Genomic DNA, 21,217 nt, shown 5'->3' on the forward strand with positions numbered 1-21,217 from the left:
GTGACTGCGTCGATGAATCTCCAGCACAGATGGGGCTCTGAATCCCTTCCCACAGTCCCCACATTTCCACGGTTTCTCCATGTTTTGGGTCTCCTCGTGTCTCTCCAGGTTCGACAATCAGTGGAAGCCTTATCTACACACAGAACATGTGCACTGTCTCTCCTCACTGTGAATGGTGTGATGTTTTTTCAGGCTGTGTATCTGGTTTCGGCTCTTTCTACAGTCAGCTCACTGGAACACTCTCACTCGGGTGTGTGTTGTGTGGGTCTCGGTGCTTTTCCAGTCACACTCACTTTTAAAATCTTTTGAAGCCAACAGATCGGACAAACATTTCTCCTTCTCGCCGATGATATTCAGATCAGAAGGAATAGAGCAAGTTTGTCACATTGAGACATGGTGATTGAGATTTCTGTCTATAATTCCTCCTCTTCCAACATCCTTTAAAAACAATTTACAAAGTCATCAGTGAGCACAGGATAGAAATTCACAATAACTTCATTGCAATGTAAGCCTACATGTGACAATAAAGATTATTATTATTAAAATTCAGCGCAGACAATTCTAGTTCCGATGGAACATTATTTCCTCTCTCATTCTCCAAAAGCTGTAAATCTCCATCCCGCACACTCTCCCTCCATTCTCACTCTGCTGTATCTAATATTCACCCTCCCAATTCTCCTGAAGGTGCTGATTCATGTTGATTGACAGATCCCAGCTCAGCTCACTGTTTCCTGACCAGGACACAGAGATTAGAATAGAAGCAAGAGTTGGCCATTCGGCCCACCGAGTCTGCTAACCATTCAATGAGATCCTTGGCCGATCTACCTCAGCACCATTTTCCCCACACGATCCCCATATCCCTCGATATCTTCAATATCTGGAAACCTAGCAACATTTGTCTTGAACATACCTAATGACTGAGGCTCCACATTCCTCTGGGGTACAGAATTCCAAAGCTTCACCACATCCTCGAGTGAAGAAATCCTTCCTCATCTCAGCTTTCACTCTATTTTCCTACCTGTTCCCCATAACCCTGAACTCCATCGTCAATAAAATATCTGTCAAACTTGTGCTTCAATATATTCAATAACGCCCAGATACAACCGGTCCCTGTGGAAGAGAAATCCAAAGACTAACAACCATCTGAGGGAAGAGATGACTGGAAATCTATAACGTAGCTACAGTCTTATATTACAAGAGAAGAAATAATAATAAATTTACTTCATTGCAGAATGGTAAATAATATATCTTATCTGTGCCATGTAACAACACTGTCTGTCTGTCGGAAAAGATTTTCAAGATCAGTGTGACTAAAAAAACCCGATACACACTCGACTCAAATGAGAGTGTTCCAGTGAACTGACTGTGGAAAGAGCTTTAACCAGTTACACCGTCTGAAAAAACACCACCATTCAGAGCGGGGAGGGACCGTACACATGCCCACTGTGGGGACAAGACTTCAACTGATCGTCAAACATGGAAAGCAAAAACAACACCAGCAGCATGCTGAAACCATGGAAATATGGGGACAGTGGGAAGGGATTCAGATCCCCATGTGAGCTGAAGACTTATCACCATAGGCATACCAGCGACAGACCATTCACCTGTTCGGAGTGTGGAAAGGGATTCGCCCAGTTATTCCAGTGAGGATTTATCCTTGAGGTGGGCAATATCATCGTTCTTTTTCTTTTTGTTCTCAGAGGGGTTGCCCTGCCAGAAGTAAGCTGGTGAATGAGAGTGAGGTGGGGGCTGCAGTTGTTGAACCAGTTTTGGCTGGTTTTGTCTGGGTCGGAGCCTTGGGGGGGGGGGGGGGGGTTGATTTCAATTTGTGTATCTGGGTGGGGCATTGGCGGGAGATGGGGTGAGCTTGCTGGTGATGACTATAGAACTGTTTTTGTTTTACTCTCAGGGTGTGTGTGGCGGCCATCTTGTGTGGCCTCTTGGCCTGTACTTTTTGAAGATTTACTCGATCGTCCCTCACGGTGGAAACGGCCGATTCCATGATGGGGAAGTGGGGGTGGGAGACCCCGGATTCGGCTGGTCACCTAGAATGTAAAGGGATTGGGTGGAACAGTGAAGGGGTTGTGTGTTTTCGCTCACTGAAAGAATCTAAATACTGGTGTGGTGTTCTTGTAGGAGACTCACTTGCGGGTTAGAGATCAGACCAGGGTGGCACGATGGCACAGTGGTTAGCCCTGCTGCCTCATGGTGCAGAGGTCCCAGGTTCGATCCTGGCCCCGCATCATTGGCTGTGTGGAGTTTGCTCATTCTTCCCATTACCCCACAACCCAAAGCTGTGCAGGTTAGGTGGATTGGCCACCGGAAATTGTCACTTAATTGGAAAAAAAATAATTGGGTACTCTAAATATATAAATACTCTATTGTTGGGTACTCTAAATATTCTCTAAATTTTCTAAATATATAGAAAACAAAATAAAGATCAGACCAGATGGCGGAGGGGTTAGCCAAGTGTTTCACTCGGGCTTTGACAAAGGGCTCGAGCTGCTGCAATTCTAATCAATAAAGAGATTCCTCTTTCGATCACTGGGCTCGTTCCTGACACTAATGGGAGATACATGGTGGTCAGCGGGTCGTAGGCAGGTACATTGGTGGTGCTGGTGTATGTCTATGACCCTAACTGGGTAGCACGGCAGCCCAGTGGTTAGCACTATTGCTTCACAGTGCCAGGGACCCAGGGTTCAATTCCTGGCTTGGGTCACTGTCTGTGCAAAGTTTGCACGTTCTCTCCGTGTCAATGTGGGTTTCCTCCGGGTGTTCCGGTTTCTTCCCACAGTTCCAAAAGACGTGCTGTTAGGTAATTTGAACATTCTGAATTCTCCCTCAGTGTACCTGAACAGGCGCTGGAATAGGTGACCAAGGGATTTTCACAGTAACTTCATTGCAGTGTTAATAATAAAGAATGTACGGGCAGCACGGTGGCCTAGTGGTTAGCACAACCGCCTCACGGCGCTGAGGTCCCAGGTTCGATCCTGGCTCTGGGTCACTGTCCGTGTGGAGTTTGCACACTCTCCCCGTGTCTGCGTGGGTTTCGCCCCCACAACCCAAAAAAAATGTGCACAGTAGGTGGATTGGCCATGCTAAATTGCCCCTTAATTGGAAAAAATAATTGGGTAATCTAAATTTAATTAAAAAAAAAAAATAATAAAGAATGTGGCAATAATAAAGATTATTATTATGTGGTATTTGGGAAAAAATTGTTGGGATCCATCCCAGACCTGGATACAGATCAATTATATCTTGGAGGGGACTTCAATTGTGTTCTGGATCCTAAATGGACTGGTCCAACCTCATTCAACCACAACAAAAACATGATAAAGGAATTAAACCAGACAGACACCCAGCATCAACAATAGCAAACGCAGCAAAAGATTTTTTAAAAGTGTTCCCATCAGCAGATTATAAAAGGATTTCGGGACACAGATTTAAGATTGTGAACAAGATCTACAGGAGAGATAGGAGGTAATCATTTTATACAGTAAGTGATAATGATCTGAACTCGATGCTTACACCCAAGGTCGATAATCTCCAGGTCCTGATAACCCGAATGGTGCTGTCAGAATTTGATGTGAGGATTGGTTGAGTTTCCTGTCTACAAATCCCTTTCTAATCCCCCGTGAAAGAAGTTTACAAAGGCATCACTGTCAGTCCAGAAACGTAATTCAGGAAAAATAACTATTTCTCCTGGTTTGCATTTGCTGTGTGTAAATCCTCCCCTACTAATCCCCTGTAAAAACAGTTTCCAAAATGAATCACTGTCAGTCCAGAATAGAAATTCACAACATTCGCTCTTCGTGCTCCCTGATCCAGGATGACCGTTCATGCCACCCGCTGCACACTGACCCGCTTTTCCATGAGCAGTCCCCTGATTTGAGGGTGATGTTGACTCAGGGTTGCGAGTTTCCGCCCTGGGTCTTCATGTGCTGAACAGAGCCGCAGAGCTTTGGACGCATGGAACAGAATGTCTAATAAGACAGTGAAATCCGGAGAGCAGGATTGGCTTCCTTTTCTTTCCATCTCTGCCACCGCTTTGCATCATCAAGTAGACATTGGGACTCAAAGGCTAATCCAGTTTGATGGACAAGTTGTCTCCATTCTGAACAATGGGGAACAAGCTCCTCCCACTCATTGAAACATCGCCCCGACAAAGATGAGAAACGCGCATGCGCCCTGCTGCACATCCAATAAAGATGGCGGCCGTTAACCCGAGCCGAATATGAGGAGCTGCAGCTCCGCTCGGTACAAATTGGGACCGGTAAACTTTTCCAAGGTTTGCAATTGCAACAACTTTATACAACGTTTCCGCCCGCACCCGCGATCTCTCGCTCCCTCCATATTGTTAAACGCCATTTACCAATTCCAGATGTGAAGACACAGCACTTCTCTTTCGCCATTACCCACACTGCGCATGCTTCAATCACAGCAGGCCCCACCCCTCATTCACTCCGATTGGTTGGAGGACCAGCCGCTCTCGGTAGGTCCTCCAGTCCCGCCGCTCCTCTTCCTATTGGTCCGGAGCTGCCGTCAATCACCCGGACATTGTGATGGTTACAGACGGTGAGAGCGGCCACAGGCTCAGGCTGACTGGCTGATTGTCCAATAATAACAGTGAGAGTCTCAGTGGGACAATCATACAATAATAGTGGAGATGGGGCCCAGAGGGGAAACAGCAAAGGATTCACTCACTTTGAGAGTAACAAGGGGCCTCACGGTAGCATGGTGGTTAGCATCAATGCTTCACAGCTCCAGGGTCCCAGGTTCGATTCCCGGCTGGGTCACTGTCTGTGTGGAGTCTGCACGTCCTCCCCGTGTGCGCGTGGGTTTCCTCCGGGTGCTCCGGTTTCCTCCCACAGTCCAAAGATGTGCGGGTTAGGTGGATTGGCCATGCTAAATTGCCCGTAGTGTAAGGTTAATGGGGGGATTGTTGGGATACGGGTTACGTGGGTTTAAGTGGGGTGATCATTGTTCGGCACAACATCGAGGGCCGAAGGGCCTGTTCTGTGCTGTACTGTTCTATGTTCTATAAACACAGTGTCTGTCCCCATAATAAGAGTCAGGCTGCAATGTGTGAGTGAACATATAGGATCCAATGTAGAATCACAAGAGTCCTGCAGTGCAGAAGGAGGCCATTCTGCCCATCTAATCTGCACCGCCCTGTGAAATATCACCCGACCTGGGCCAATCTGGAACGTCATGGTAGCACAGTGGGTAGCACTGTTGCTTATCAGATCCAGGGTCCCAGGTGACAACTCTGTCACTTATTATTAGATAATAACCTGCCTGTCATTCCAATTCTGGTGTGTATTACTCTGTCACTGTTATCAGTAGACAGTAATAGGAGGGCAAGATGCAAGGTAGCAATGTTAATTTGATGTTTCTGTGTTATAGTCAGTGTCACTGGGAGGTGTGTGATAAAATAGGAATGGAAACATCATGACAGAGGCACGTGTGACTGACTCCACCTGATTCAGAGCTGCTCTACCCAAGGTGAGAGCAATGAGGACATGGAGAACTCCAGAGATTTCTGGTATCTGAGGTGCCTCCGTAGAGGAACTGAAATCATTCTCGTGGTTCTTGATTTATAGTCATAGAACATAGAACATAGAACACTACAGCGCAGTACGGGCCCTTCGGCCCTCGATGTTGCGCCGACCTGTGAAACCATCTGAAGCCTATCTGACCTACACTATTCCATTTTCATCCATATGTCTATCCAGTGACCACTTAAATACCCTTAAAGTTGGCGAGTCTACTACTATTGCAGGCAGGGCGTTCCACACCCCAACTACTCTCTGAGTAAAGAAACTGCCTCTGACATCTGTCCTATATCTCTCACCCCTCAATTTAAAGCTATGTCCCCTCGTGTTGGTCATCACCATCCGAGGAAAAAGACTCTCACTGTCCACCCTATCTAACCCTCTGACTATCTTATATGTCTCTATTAAGTCACCTCTCAGCCTTCTCCTCTCTAACGAAAACAACCTCAATTCCCTGAGCCTTTCCTCGTAAGACCTTCCCTCCATACCAGGCAACATCCTAGTAAATCTCCTCTGAACCCTTTCCAAAGCTTCCACATCCTTCCTATAATGTGGTGACCAGAACTGCACGCAGTACTCCAGGTGTGGCCGCACCAGAGTTATGTACAGCTGCAGCATGACCTAGTGGTTCCGAAACTCAATCCCCCTGCTTATAAAGGCTAGCACACCATATGCCTTCTTAACAGCCCTATTAACCTGGGTGGCAACTTTCAGGGATTTATGTACCTGGATGCCGAGATCTCTCTGTTCATCTACACTACCAAGAATCTTGCCATTAGCCCAGTACTCTGCATTCCTGTTACTCCTTCCAAAGTGAACCACCTCACACTTTTCCGCATTAAACTCCATCTGCCACCTCTCAGCCCAGCTCTGCAGCTTATCTATGTCCCTCTGTATCCTATAACATCCTTCAGCACTATCCACAACTCCACCGACCTTCGTGTCATCTGCAAATTTACTAACCCATCCTTCTACACCCTCTTCCAGGTCATTTATAAAAATTACAAACAGCAGTGGCCCCAAAACAGATCCTTGCGGTACACCACTAGTAACTGAACTCCAGGATGAACATTTGCCATCAACCACCACCCTCTGTCTTCTTTCAGCTAGCCAATTACTGATCCAAACCGCTAAATCACCTTCAATTCCATACTTCCTTATTTTCTGCAATAGCCTACCGTGGGGAACCTTATCAAACGCCTTACTGAAATCCATATACACCACATCAACAGCTTTACCCTGATCCACATGTTTGGTCACCTTCTCAAAAAACTCAATAAGGTTTGTGAGACAAGACCTACCCTTCACAAAACCGTGTTGAGTATCGCTAATCAACTTGTTCTTTTCAAGATGATTATAAACCCTATCTCTTATAACCTTTTCCAACATTTTACCCACAACCGAAGTAAGGCTCACAGGTCTATAATTACCAGGGTTGTCTCTACTCCCCTTCTTGAACAAGGGGACAACATTTGCTATCCTCCAGTCTTCCGGCACTATTCCTGTCGACAAAGACGACATAAAGATCAAGGACAAAGGCTCAGCAATCTCCTCCCTGGCTTCCCAGAGAATCCTAGGATAAATCCCATCTGGCCCAGGGGACTTGTCTATTTTGACATTTTCTAAAATTGCTAACACCTCCTCCTTTTGAACCTCAATTCCATCTAGCCTGGTCGACTGAACCTGAGTGTTCTCCTCGACAACATTGTCTTTCTCCAGTGTAAACACTGACGAAAAATATCCATTTAATGCTTCCCCTATCTCCTCTGATTCCACACACAACTTTCCACTACTATCCTTGATTGGCCCTAATCTTACTCGAGTCATTTTTTTGTTCCTGATATACCTATAGAAAGCGTTAGGGTTTTCCTTGATCCTATCCGCCAACGACATTTCGTGTCCTCTCCTCGCTCTTCTTAACTCTCCCTTTAGGTCCTTCCTGGCTAACTTGTAACTCTCAAGTGCCCTAACTGAGCCTTCATGTCTCATCCTAACATAAGCCTTCTTCTTCCTCTTGACAAGTGCTTCAACTTCCTTAGTAAACCACGGCTCCCTTGCTCGACAACTTCCTCCCTGCCTGACAGGTACATACTTATCAAGGACACGCAGTAGCTGTTCCTTGAAAAAGCTCCACATTTCGATTGTACCCATCCCCTGCAGTTTCCTTCCCCATCCTATACCTCCTAAATCTTGCCGAATAGCATCATAATTGCCTTTCCCCCAGCTATAATTCTTGCCTTGCGGTATATACCTATCCCTGCCCATTGCTAAAGTAAACATAACCGAGTTGTGATCACTATCACCAAAGTGCTCACCTACATCTAAATCTAACACCTGGCCGGGTTCATTACCCAGTACCAAATCCAATGTGGCCTCGCCCCTTGTTGGCCTGTCTACATACTGTGTCAGAAAACCCTCCTGCACACACTGCACAAAAACTGACCCATCTATAGTACTCGAACTATAGTATTTCCAGTCAATATTTGGAAAGTTAAAGTCCCCCATAACAACTACCCTGTTACTCTCGCTCCTGTCAAGAATCATCTTTGCAATCCTTTCCTCTACATCTCTGGGACTATTCGGAGGTCTATAGACAACTCCCAACAGGTGACCTCTCCTCTACTGTTCCTAACCTCGGCCCATACTGCCTCAGTAGACGAGTCCTCAAGCGTCCTTTCTACCGCCGTAATACTTTCCTTGATTAACAATGCCACACCCCCCCCCTCTTTTACCATCTTCTCTGTTCTTACAGAAACATCTAAATCCTGGAACCTGCAACAACCATTCCTGTCCCTGCTCTACCCATGTCTCCGAAATCGCCACAACATCGAGATCCCAGGTACCAACCCATGCTGCAAGCTCACCCACCTTATTCCGGATGCTCCTGGCGTTGAAGTAGACACACTTCAAACCAGCGTCCTGCTTGCCGGTGCCCTCTTTCGAACTTTTAACCCTATCCCTGACCTCACTACTCTCAACATCCTGTACACTGGGTCGACAATTTAGGTTCCCATCCCCCTGTCACACAGGAAATATATCTGACAGCTAAAACCAAAGTTTCAATCTTCTCTTTGAGACACATTGTGATTGAAAAGATCAAATGTTAAAACATCAGGAGAGGAAAATTCAGACTGTCACAAAGGGCATCATTGCTGCCTCACAGCACCATGGACCCTGGTTCAATTCCGGCCTTGGGTGACTTGCTCCCAGTATCTGCTTGGGTTTTCCTACCTACCAGTCAAAGATTTGCAGCTCAGGTGGATTGGCCATGATCAACTTCCCCTTAGTGTCCAAAAATGTATTGGTTAGGTGGGGCTACAGGGATAGGCTGGGGGTGGGCCTAGGTGTAGTGCCAACTGAATGGGCCGAATGGCCTCCTTTTGCACTGTAGAGATTCTATGAGTGAACTGTCGAATTCATTTGATTCACCATAATACTGCCAATTTACCCTCTACAAGTGTAACTCACTTTGAAAGTTACTGTAAATCTGCTTCCAGCACGCTGTCAGTGTGAATTCCAGATCACATCACATCACTGTGTAAAAACAATTCTCATCATCACCCCCTTGGGTTCTGGTGTCAAATATCTTAAATCTCTGTGTCCTCTGGTTACAAAATCTCCTGCTCTTGGGAAACAGTATCTCCCCATCGACACTGTCACAAATCCTTCCTCATTTTAAACACCTCTATTACATCTCCTCTTCACCTTCCCTGATATCAGAGGGACAATCCCGGTTTCTCCTGCTCTGAGTCAGAGGGACTCGAAACGTTAACTCTGTTTCTCTCGGTACCGATGCTGCCAACACTGCTGAGTTTTTCCAACATTTACTGTTTCGCTCCCTCTTTTTCCTCCTTCAATCTATCAAACACTTCATGATTTTGAACACCTCAATTAAATAGGAATAGGAGAGAAATATAGATGAAAGGAGAAAGAAAGACTGAGATTTTAAAAAACAGAAAGGTGAGGTGGCGAGAATAAAAGCTGAGTAATAGAGGAATCAAGGAACACAGAAAGAATGATATAAAATATAAGGGAGCAGGTTATCAGCTCCCAGCTAGAGAGAGCAGAATGAACCATGGAAGAGAGAGATTGGGACACATTTCTTACACGCCTCAGGATTAACCCACACGGGGACTTTGCTGTCAGTGAAGAGAGATGAGAAAGACCCAAGTGTGATTTGTTCCTCTCAGTGTGACCCTGAAAGACTGTGTCCAGGTTGAAGTTCTGTTCCTGCCGTGTGATCCTCCCCCAGATTGTCCTTTCTGAGCTCCAGACAGGTGATGTTCAACATTCAGGTGGGAAAGATAAAAATCTGCAACAACGTTTCAAACAAAGTTGATTCATTTCACATATATTCAGAACAATAAACCTCATCAGCAGATTAAAACTGCCAGAGTAAACATTATTGAGTCCTGTACATGACTAACAGCATCAATAAGGGTATAATCTAAACCTTGTAGTCGCTTGTGAACTCGCTGGTGTGTTAGCAGGTGGGATGACTGAGTAAATCTCTTTCCACAGACATTACAGTTGAATGGCCGCTCCCCACTGTGAACTCGATGGTGTTTCAGAAGATAAGATAAATGAGAAAATTCCTTCCCACATCTGGAGCAGGTAAACGGCCTCTCCCCAGTGTGAACTCTCTGGTGTGTCAGCAGGTTAGATGACTGACTGAATCCCTTCCCACACACAGAGCAGGTGAATGGCCTCTCCCCAGTGTGAACTCGCTGGTGGTTCAATAGGTTGGATGAACGAGTGAATCCCTTCCCACATACTGAGCAAGTGAATGGCCTCCCCTCATTGTGAACCTGCTGATGTGTCAGAAGATTGTATGAACATGGAAATCCCTTCCCACATGCAAAGCAGGTGAACGGTCTATCCCCTGTATGAAGTTGCTGGTGTATCAGAAGATTGGATGAATTAATGAATCCCTTCCCACAGTCAGAGCAGGTGAATGGCCTCTCCCCGGTGTGAATTCTCTGGTGATTCTGTAGGGCAGATCGACGGTTGAATCCTTTTCCAGCCACAGAGCAGGTGAATGGCCTCTCCCCAGTGTGAGCATATTGATGTTAGTAAATTCTTTTTGTCTTTAACACTCTTCTCACAGTCAGGACAGTTAAAAAGTTTGTTATCAGACTGAACAAGTTGATGTGTCACAATGTGGGATGACCGAGTGAATCACGTTCCACACACCAGGCAGGTGAATGACCTCTCCTCAGTTTGAACTCGCTGGTGTGTCAGAAGGTTGTATGAATGGTTGAATCCATTCCCACAAATGAAGCAGATGAACGGCCTCTCCCCAGTGTGACTGCGACGATGAGCTTCCAGTTGTGATGGGTAACTGAATCCCTTCCGACAGTCCGCAGATTTCCACAGTTTCTCCACGGTGAAGAGTCCTTATGTCTCTCCTGGTTGACGCTTTGTCCACACACAAACAAGCATTGAATTTCTCCCTGCAGTGAATGATGTGATACTTTTTTGAGGCTGTGTAACTGGTTAAAACTCTCTCCAGTCAGTGAACTGAAAACTCTCATTGGGGGTGGGTCTCGGTGCTTTTGGAGTCACCCTGCTGAAACAGAACAAACACTTCTTCCAAATTCAAAGACTGAAGATATTGAGCTCTTAATGAATTGAGTGATTTTGATGCGATGTTTGGTTTTGTGTTTTCTGTCAGCCAATTTTCCACCAAATATCCTGTAAAAGGACTTTACAAAAGTCATCACTGTCAGTCCAGGATAGAAATTCTGAACAGACAATTCTAGTTTTCTCTGGAACATCTTTTCCTCTCTTGTTCCTCCAAAGCTGTAAATCCCCATCCCACACAGTCTCCCTCCTCCCTGGGCTGAAATCCAAACCCATCTCACCATCTCTTTCCTCCACTCCCAGTTTTCTCCCTCCCTCTCCTCTGCCTGGGTTCAGTTCTCCAGCTCCTGTCTGCAGACTGACAATAAAACCAATGGGTCTTATTGGGAGGTTTGGGTTCTCACCATTGTCCCCGCTGGCGGCGGCTCTCATTCAACCTCTGGGAGCCGCACTCACTCTCACTGCGGCTGCGCTCAGCCCGGAGCAGCACCGCGCATGCTCCGCACAGAGAGGCGATTTCTGGGGGCGGGACATTCTAGCTCCTGTGATGGAGATAGGGCGTATTCATCCGCGCCTGGCATTACGGGTACCATTACCCGCCATTATTCTATTACGTTCCTCCGGGTGATAAATTGGTTCCGACAATTTTGATACAGTTCGGTGTTTGTCCCGAATGTGGCTGCTGCATCGGTGCTTTTTTCTCTGATCGGCCCCTGTCATCTGTTTAGGATGCGATATGCAGCAGTGCGCCTGCGCGGCCGCCATCGTTTTCAGCGGAAATGTGCATCAGGTTGATCGTGTTATTTTTTAAAAATAAAGATCTAGTCTTTACAATATAATTACCCAATACACCAATTCACTAATGATAATCACTGTTCACTACTGAATAAGCAATAAACAAAGAAATAACTGATGCATGTAGAAATGGTACAGCAGTTATCATGGGGGATTTTAATCTACATGTTGATTGGTTTAACCAGGTCGGTCAAGGCAACCGTGAGGAGGAGTTTATAGAATGTATCCGCGATAGTTTCCTAGAACAGTATGTAATGGAACCTACGAGGGAACAAGCGGTCCTAGATCTTGTCCTGTGTAATGAGACAGGATTGATTCATGATCTCATAGTTAGGGATCCTCTCGGAAGGAGCGATCACAATATGGTGGAATTTAAAATACAGATGGAGGGTGAGAAAGTAAAATCAAATACTAGTGTTTTGTGTTTAAACAAAGGAGATTACAAGGGGATGAGAGAAGAACTAGCTAAGGTAGACTGGGAGCTAAGACTTTATGGTTGGACAGTTGAGGAACAGTGGAGAACCTTCCAAGCGATTTTTCACAGTGCTCAGCAAAGGTTTATACCAACAAAAAGGAAGGACGGAAGAAAGAGGGAAAATCGACCGTGGATATCTAAGGAAATAAGGGAGAGTATCAAATTGAAGGAAAAAGCATATAAAGTGGCAAAGATTGCAGGGAGATTAGAGGACTGGGAAATCTTTAGGGGGCAACAGAAAGCTACTAAAAAAGCTATAAAGAAGAGTAAGATAGAGTATGAGAGTAAACTTGCTCAGAATATAAAAACAGACAGTAAAAGTTTTTACAAATATATAAGACAAAAAAGAGTGGCTAAGGTAAATATTGGTCCTTTAGAGGATGAGAAGGGAGTTTTAATAATGGGAAATGAGGAAATGGCTGAGGAACTGAACAGGTTTTTTGGGTCGGTCTTCACAGTGGAAGACACAAATAACATGCCAGCGACTGATAGAAATGAGGCTATGACAGGTGAGGACCTTGAGAGGATTGTTATCACTAAGGAGGGAGTGATGGGCAAGCTAATGGGGCTAAAGGTAGACAAGTCTCCTGGCCCTGATGGAATGCATCCCAGAGTGCTAAAAGAGATGGCTAGGGAAATTGCAGATGCACTAGTGATAATTTACCGAAATTCACTAGACTCTGGGGTGGTCCCGGTGGATTGGAAATTAGCAAACGTGACACCACTGTTTAAAAAAGGAGGTAGGCAGAAAGCAGGAAATTATAGGCCAGTGAGTTTAACTTCGGTAATAGGGAAGATGCTGGAATCTATCATCAAGGAAGAAATTGCGAGGCATCTGGATAGAAATTGTCCCATTGGGCAGACGCAGCATGGGTTCGATAAAGGCAGGTCATGCCTAACTAATTTAGTGGAATTTTTTGAGGACATTACCAGTGCAGTAGATAACGGGGAGCCGATGGATGTGGTATATCTGGATTTCCAGAAAGCCTTTGACAAGGTGCCACACAAAAGGTTGCTGCATAAGATAAAGATGCATGGCATTAAGGGTAAAGTAGTAGCATGGATAGAGGATTGGTTAATTAATAGAAAGCAAAGAGTTGGGATAAATGGGTGTTTCTCTGGTTGGCAATCAGTAGCTAGTGGTGTCCCTCAGGGATCCGTGTTGGGCCCACAATTGTTCACAATTTACATTGATGATTTGGAGTTGGGGACCAAGGGCAATGTGTCCAAGTTTGCAGATGACACTAAGATGAGTGGTAAAGCGAAAAGTGCAGAGGATACTGGAAGTCTGCAGAGGGATTTGGATAGGTTAAGTGAATGGGCTCGGGTCTGGCAGATGGAATACAATGTTGACAAAGGTGAGGTTATCCATTTTGGTAGGAATAACAGCAAACGGGATTATTATTTAAACGATAAAATATTAAAGCATGCCGCTGTTCAGAGAGACTTGGGTGTGCTAGTGCATGAGTCACAGAAGGTTGGTTTACAAGTGCAACAGGTGATTAAGAAGGCAAATGGAATTTTGTCCTTCATTGCTAGAGGGATGGAGTTTAAGACTAGGGAGGTTATGTTGCAATTGTATAAGGTGTTAGTGCGGCCACACCTGGAGTATTGTGTTCAGTTTTGGTCTCCTTACTTGAGAAAGGACGTACTGGCGCTGGAGGGTGTGCAGAGGAGATTCACTAGGTTAATCCCAGAGCTGAAGGGGTTGGATTATGAGGAGAGGTTGAGTAGACTGGGACTGTACTCGTTGGAATTTAGAAGGATGAGGGGGGATCTTATAGAAACATTTAAAATTATGAAGGGAATAGATAGGATAGATGCGGGCAGGTTGTTTCCACTGGCGGGTGACAGCAGAACTAGGGGGCATAGCCTCAAAATAAGGGGAAGTAGATTTAGGACTGAGTTTAGGAGGAACTTCTTCACCCAAAGGGTTGTGAATCTATGGAATTCCTTGCCCAGTGAAGCAGTTGAGGCTCCTTCATTACATGTTTTTAAGGTAAAGATAGATAGTTTTTTGAAGAATAAAGGGATTAAGGGTTATGGTGTTCGGGCCGGAAAGTGGAGCTGAGTCCACAAAAGATCAGCCATGATCTAATTGAATGACGGAGCAGGCTCGAGGGGCCAGATGGCCTACTCCTGCTCCTAGTTCTTATGTTCTTATGAATAAACTTGAATTTAATTGTTGTTTTTTGCGATGAAATCAATACATAGTTAATATAGAAAATGTACAGAAGGTGAAATGGCTGCAGAAAGGCACAAAGGGGCTGGTTTAGCTCACCAGGCTAAATCGCTGGCTTTTAAAGCAGGCCAGCAGCACGGTTCGATTCCCGTACCAGCCTCCCCGGACAGGCGCCGGAATGTGGCGACTAGGGGCTTTTCACAGTAACTTCATTGAAGCCTACTCGTGACAATAAGCGATTTTCATTTTTTCATCTTACAGGTATAAAAGGGCTTCCTTTACCTTATTACTAAGGCCAGTGAATACACGATGAAAATAACAATTTACGGGCAGCAAGGTAGTGCAATGGTTAGCACTGCTGCCTCACAGCACCGAGGCCCTAGGTTCGATCCCGACCCTGAGTCACTGCCATGTGGAGTTTGCACATTCTTCCCGTGGTTTTGTAGGTCTCACCCCCACAACACATAGATGTGTAGGGTAGGTGGATTGGCCACGCTAAATTGTTCCTTAATTAGAAAAACTGAATTGGGTACTCTAAATTTTTTTAATATAATGAAAATAACAATTTAAACTAAATGTGATCACACATGTGTACTTACAGTTTCCTACATTACAACAGTGAATATATTTCAAAAGTACTCCATTGGCTTTAAAACACTTTAGGAGGTCCAGTAGGAGTGAGAGGTTTTATAGAAATGTACATTTGTTCTAATTGTTCGCAAATGAGGATATATTCCACTCAGTGTCCTCACCAATTTATTGGTAAAGATTGAGTCTTAATTTTGTCTAATCACGTCATTGACACCATTTTGAATACTCTGTGAACCTCCAGACATACCATATACATAATTATTTGTTGTAAAAACAGCGAGTTGTTGTGATTTGGAATGCACTGTCCATAAATGGTGCTGGAATCTCATTGGACTGTAACTTCCAAAAGGGAATTTGGTACATTCTGAAAAAGAAAACAAAAGTCGAACTATGGGATTAAATGGGTCGCTGAACAAAGAGTTGGCACGGGAAAAATGGGCCAAATAGACTCCTCTGTGCTCTAGCAGCCTTGTGTACATGTAAAGGGAGTGGTACCAACCTGGAACCTACTGCCTATGAGAGTAGGAGATGCAGAGATGACGGAAGGATTTCAATAGGAAATTGGACAGGCACTGAGAGAAATAAACCCACAGGGATTCGGGGAAAGAACAGGGCAATGGACAGACTGGCTTCCTCCACAGGGAGCCGACACGGTCCCAAAGGGCTGAATGGCCCCATTCCCACCCTTCAGATGCTGTGATCTCAGGAGAGAAATTCAGCTGCTCCAGTCACTCCAACTAACTGGAGTCCCTCATCTCTGCTGCCGTTCTCGTAAATGTCCTCTACACCTTCACATCTTTCCTAAAGTATGGAGCCCATATATAGGATTCCATTGCAGAGGAATAGAATTGAAAAGCACGGAGGAAATGTTCAACTTGTTTAAAACGATGGTTCGACTACACTGGGAGCACTGTCAACATTAGTGATTACTATTAAGAAAAAGGAAATAGAGGCACTGGATAAGGTGCAACAAAGATTCATAATATACAGAACTGAGAGCATTTAACATTCAGGAAAGGCTGGGGCTGCTTTTTTCTGGAAAAGCGAAGACGGATGGGTGACCTGGTGGAAGTCTTTCAGATTATGAACGGATTCAATAATCCAATAGGAATTTCAGTAGACACCTCTTTACCCAGCGCGTGGTGAGAATGTGGAACTCGTTACCACAGTGAGTGGTTGAGATGAACAGCATGAATCCATTGAACGTAAAGCTTGATACATACACGAGGGAAAAAGAATAGGAGATGCTGATGAGGGGGGTTGGAGGAGAGATATAGAGGGGTGGGTGGAGGCTCATGTGGAGCATAAATACTGACACAGACCATGGCTAACCTCAGCTGGTATGGGGATTTCACCTGTACTGTTGGTGTCACTCAGCACGAACTAGCCAACTGAGCTAACTGATTCCCATGTAAATCTGTAATAATTCCTTAAATATTAGTGATTGCCTGTCTCCCACCATACTATTTAATGTAGTTTCCCAGTGCACCTCAGACAACTTCCCCTCATATCCTGATAGTTTTCTTCTGTGAGAAGCACCAAGATAAATTAAACAAAAGAACCATGTCATCACCATAGCCCATCTTCATGGCAATGTGGCATGATTTTGGGGGTTTCCAAACAGAAATGCTAATGAAACATCTTTTAACCTCCAAACCCACTTTCACTCTTTGATCCTTGTGAAATGTAAAACCAGATATTCGCAAGAAGGCTCAGAGAGAATCAGCCCACTGGGGGAGAAGCCGTGAGACCGGCCAGTCCAGCAGAAAGAAACCCTCTGACCATCCCCATTGACCAACAGAATGACCAAAATGCAGTCCTGGGTGTAACTGAGAACAGAAACAGCAGAATCCAATCCCTGTAATCTGTTGTAAACTTGTTGCTGTCTCAGGAAGTGCGATGAATTACAAAATCCCTTCGCACATAGAGGGCAGGTGAATGGTCACTCCCCAGTATGAACTCCCTGGTGTGACTGCAGACGGCAAAACCGAGTGAATTGCGCGAATAGACATATATGGATGTGAGATAATCGGGAGTATGGAGACATGGCTGCAGGATGACCAGGGATGGGAATTGAATATATTCAGTACTTAGGAAGGACAGACAAAAAGGAAAAGGCAATGAAGTGGCAGTGCTGGTTAAAGAGGAAATTAATGCAATAATGAGGAAGGAATTATCTCCGACAATGTGGAATCTGTATGGGTAGAGCTGAGAAACACCATGGGGCAAAAAAAGTAGTGGGCATCGTATATATACCCCCAAACTGCAGTGGTGAAGTTGGGAATGGCATAAAACCAGAAATTAGGCTGATTGTAAAAGTTTCTATAGGTATGTGAAGAGAAAAAGATTGGTGAAGACAAATGTAGGTTCAGAAACAGGGGAATGTATAATAGGGGCAAAGAAATAGCTGAGCAAATAAATACATACTTTGGTTCTGTCTTCAGAAATCAGATGCTAGAGATTTAATGGAATTTAACCCGGACAAATGCGAGGTGGTGCATTTTGGTAGATCCAATTCAGGTGGGAGCAATAAAATAAATGGCAGAACCATCAGGAGCATAGAGACACAGAGAGATTTGGGCGTGTAGGTCGACAGATCCTGAAAAGTGGCAGCACAGGTGGAAATGGTGGTGAAGAAAGCATATGGCATGCTTGCCTTGATAGGATGGGGTATCGAGTATCAAAGCGTCAAAATTATGTGACAATTATGTAGAATGTTGGCTCGGCCACATTTGGAATACTGTGTCCAATTTAACTGCTGTGGGCCAGTGGTGCAATGGATAAAGCATCTGACTATGAATCAGGAGATTCCAGGTTCGACTGCTGGCTGGCTCGCAGTTGCTAGTTTTGGCGTCCCCTTTAGTTCAGTAGGTTGGACAGCTGGTTCTTGATGCAGAGCAAAGTGAGCAGGGCATCATCAATTCTCGTATCAGGGCAGCACGGTAGCATTGTGGATAGCACAATCACTTCACAGCTCCAGGGTCCCAGGTTCGATTCTGGCTTGGGTCACTGTCTGTGTGGAGTCTGCACATCCTCCCCGTGTGTGCGTGGGTTTCCTCCGGGTGCTCCGGTTTCCTCCTACAGTCCAAAGATGTGCAGGTTAGGTGGATTGGCTATGATAAATTGCCCTTAGTGTCCAAAATTGCCCTTAGTTTTGGGTGGGGTTACTGGGTTATGGGGATAGGGTGGACGTGTTGACCTTGGGTAGGGTGCTCTTTCCAGGAGCCGGTGCAGATTCGATGGGCCGAATGGCCTCCTTCTGCACTGTAAATTCTATGAATTCTAGTCACCACACTACCAGAAGGACGTGGAGGTTTGGAGAGAGTACAGAAAAGGTTTACCAGGATGTAGAAGTTTATAAAATTTTAGGGGAATAGATAGGGTGAACAGTTGGAGGCTTTTTCCCAGGGCGGAAATGACAATTACAAGGGGGCACAAGTTCAAGGTGAGGGGGGAAAGGTTCAGTGGAAATGTATGGGGGAAGTTTTTTTACACAGTGGGTGGTGGTGGCCTGGAATGCACTGCCAAGCGAGGTGGTTGAGGCAGATACGTTAGCGACCTTAAAGACTTATCTAGACAAGCACATGAACAGACGGGGTATAGGACATAGGCGGTTGGTCTAGAGAGGACATGTGATCGGCGCAGGTTTGGAGGGCCGAAGGGCCTGTTCCTGTGCTGTATTGTTCTTTGTTCTATACAGGGCCTTGGCGAGGCCATACCTGGAATATTGTGAGCAGTTTTGGTCTCATTATCTGAGGAAGGATGTTCTTGCTCTAGAGGGAGTGCAGCGAAGGTTTACCAGACTGATTCCTGGGATGGTGGGACTGACGTATGAGAGATTGAATCAGTTAGGATTGTATCCACTGGAGTTCAGAGGAGTGGGGAATCTCATAGAAACCTATAATATTCCAACAGGACTTGACAGGATAGATGCAGCAAAGATTTTCCCGATGGTCGGAGTGCGCAGAAACAGAGGTCGCAGTTTGAGGATACGGAGTAGACCATTTAGGACAGAGATGAGGAGACAGTTCTTCATCCAAAAAGTGGTGAGCCTGTGGAATTTGTTACCACAGGAAATAGTTACGGCCAATACATTGTATGTTTTCAAGAAGCAGTTAGATACAGCACTGAGGGCGAAGGGGATCAAAGGATATGGAGGGGAAATCGGGATTAGGCTATAAAGTTGGATGATAAGCCATGATCATAATAAATGGCAGAGCAGGTGCAAAGGGCCAAATGGCCTCTTCCTGCTCCTATTTTCTATGTTTCTATGCAATCCCTTCCCACACAGCATGGCAGCACGGTAACATAGTGGTTAGCAGAATTGCTTCACAGCTCCAGGGCCCCAGGTTCGATTCTGGCTTGGGTCACTGTCTGTGCGGAGTCTGCACGTTCTCCCCGTGTGTGCGTGGGTTTCCTCCGGGTGCTCCGGTTTCCTGGATTGGCCGTGATAAATTGCCCTTAGTGTCCAAAATTACCCTTAGTTTTGGGTGGGGTTACTGGGTTATGGGGACAGGGCGGAGGTGTGGGCTTGGGTAGGGTGCTCTTTCCAAGAGCCAGTGCAGACTCGATGGGCCAAATGGCCTCCTTCTGCACTGTAAATTCAATGATTCACACTAAGAGCAGATGAATGGCTTCTCCCCAGTGTGAACTCGCTGATGTTTCCGCAGGATGGATGAATCAATGAATCCCTTCCCACACTGAGAGCAGATGAACGGCCTCTCCCCAGTGTGAATTCGCTGATGTTTCCGCAGGATGGATGAATCAATGAATCCCTTCCCACATTGAGAACAAATGAATGGCCTTTCCCCAGTGTGAATTCGCTGATGTTTCTGCAGGGCGGGTGAATCAATGAATCCCTTCCCACACTGAGAGCAGATGAACGGCCTCTCCCCAGTGTGAATTCGCTGATGTTTCAGCAAGGCGGATGAAGCTCTGAATCTCTGCCCACACTGAGAGCAGGTGAATGGCTTCTCCCCAGTGTGAACTCGCTGGTGTGTCTGCAGACTGGATGACTGAGTGAATCCCTCCCCACAGTGAGAGCAGGTGAACGGTCGCTCACCAGTGTGAATTCGCTGATGCTTCCGCAGGTTGGATAAATCACGGAATCCCTTCCCACACGGAGAGCAGATGAACGGCCTCTCCCCAGTGTGAACTCGCTGGTGTTTCCGCAGGGCTGATGAAGAAATGAATCCCTTCCCACACTGAGAGCAGATGAACGGCCTCTCCCCAGTGTGAATTCGCTGATGTTTCTGCAGGGCGGATGAATCAATGAATCCCTTCCCACACTGAGGGCAGGCAAACGGCCTTTCCCCAGTATGACTGCGTCGATGAATCTTCAGCTCAGATGGGAATCTGTATCCCTTCCCACAGTCCCCACATTTCCATGGTTTCTCCATGTTTTGGGTCTTCTCGTGTCTCTCCAGATTGGACAATCAGTGGAAGCCTTGTCTACACACAGAATATGTTGTTCACGGTCTCTCCCCACTGTGAATGATGTGATGTTTTTTCAGCTGTGTAATAGTTGAAGCTCTTTTCATAGTCATTTCACTGGAACACTCTCACTCGGTTGTGTGTTGTGTGGGTCTGTGCTTTTCCAGTCACATGCACGTTTAAAATTTTTTGGAGCCGACAGATCGGACAAACATTTCTCCTTCTTGCCGATGATATTCAGAGCCTGACGACATTCAGATCAGAAGGAATCGAGTGAGTTTGTCGCATCGAGACGTGATGTTTGAGGTTTCTGTCTATAATTCCACCTCTTCCAATATCCTTTAAAAACAATTTATAAAAGTTATCATTGTTCGTACAGGATAGAAATTCAGAACAGACAACTCTAGTTCCTATGGAATATTATTTCCTCTCTCGTTCTCCAAAAGCTGTAAATCTCCATCCCACACACTCTCCCTCTATTCTCACTCTACTGTATCTAATATTCACCCTCCCAATTCTCCTGAAGGTGCTGATTCATGTTGATTGACAGATCCAAGCTCAGCTCACTGCTTCCTGACCAGGACACAGAGATTATAACAGGAG

At 45.5% G+C, this 21,217-nt stretch overlaps 1 protein-coding gene across 1 annotated transcript; it reads right to left on the reverse strand.

Moving 5' to 3' along the window:
* Positions 1-9,862: 9,862 nt before the first annotated feature.
* Positions 9,863-20,319, reverse strand: LOC119959485 (zinc finger protein 239-like; the record flags this gene model as incomplete). Its single annotated transcript, XM_038787729.1, has 2 exons — positions 9,863-10,346; positions 19,817-20,319. Coding segments are annotated over 2 exons (921 nt in total), but the record flags the coding sequence as incomplete, so codon positions are not given.
* Positions 20,320-21,217: the final 898 nt, after the last annotated feature.

The sequence above is a fragment of the Scyliorhinus canicula genome, unplaced genomic scaffold (genome assembly GCF_902713615.1).
Source record: "Scyliorhinus canicula unplaced genomic scaffold, sScyCan1.1, whole genome shotgun sequence".
Taxonomy (NCBI): domain Eukaryota; kingdom Metazoa; phylum Chordata; class Chondrichthyes; order Carcharhiniformes; family Scyliorhinidae; genus Scyliorhinus; species Scyliorhinus canicula.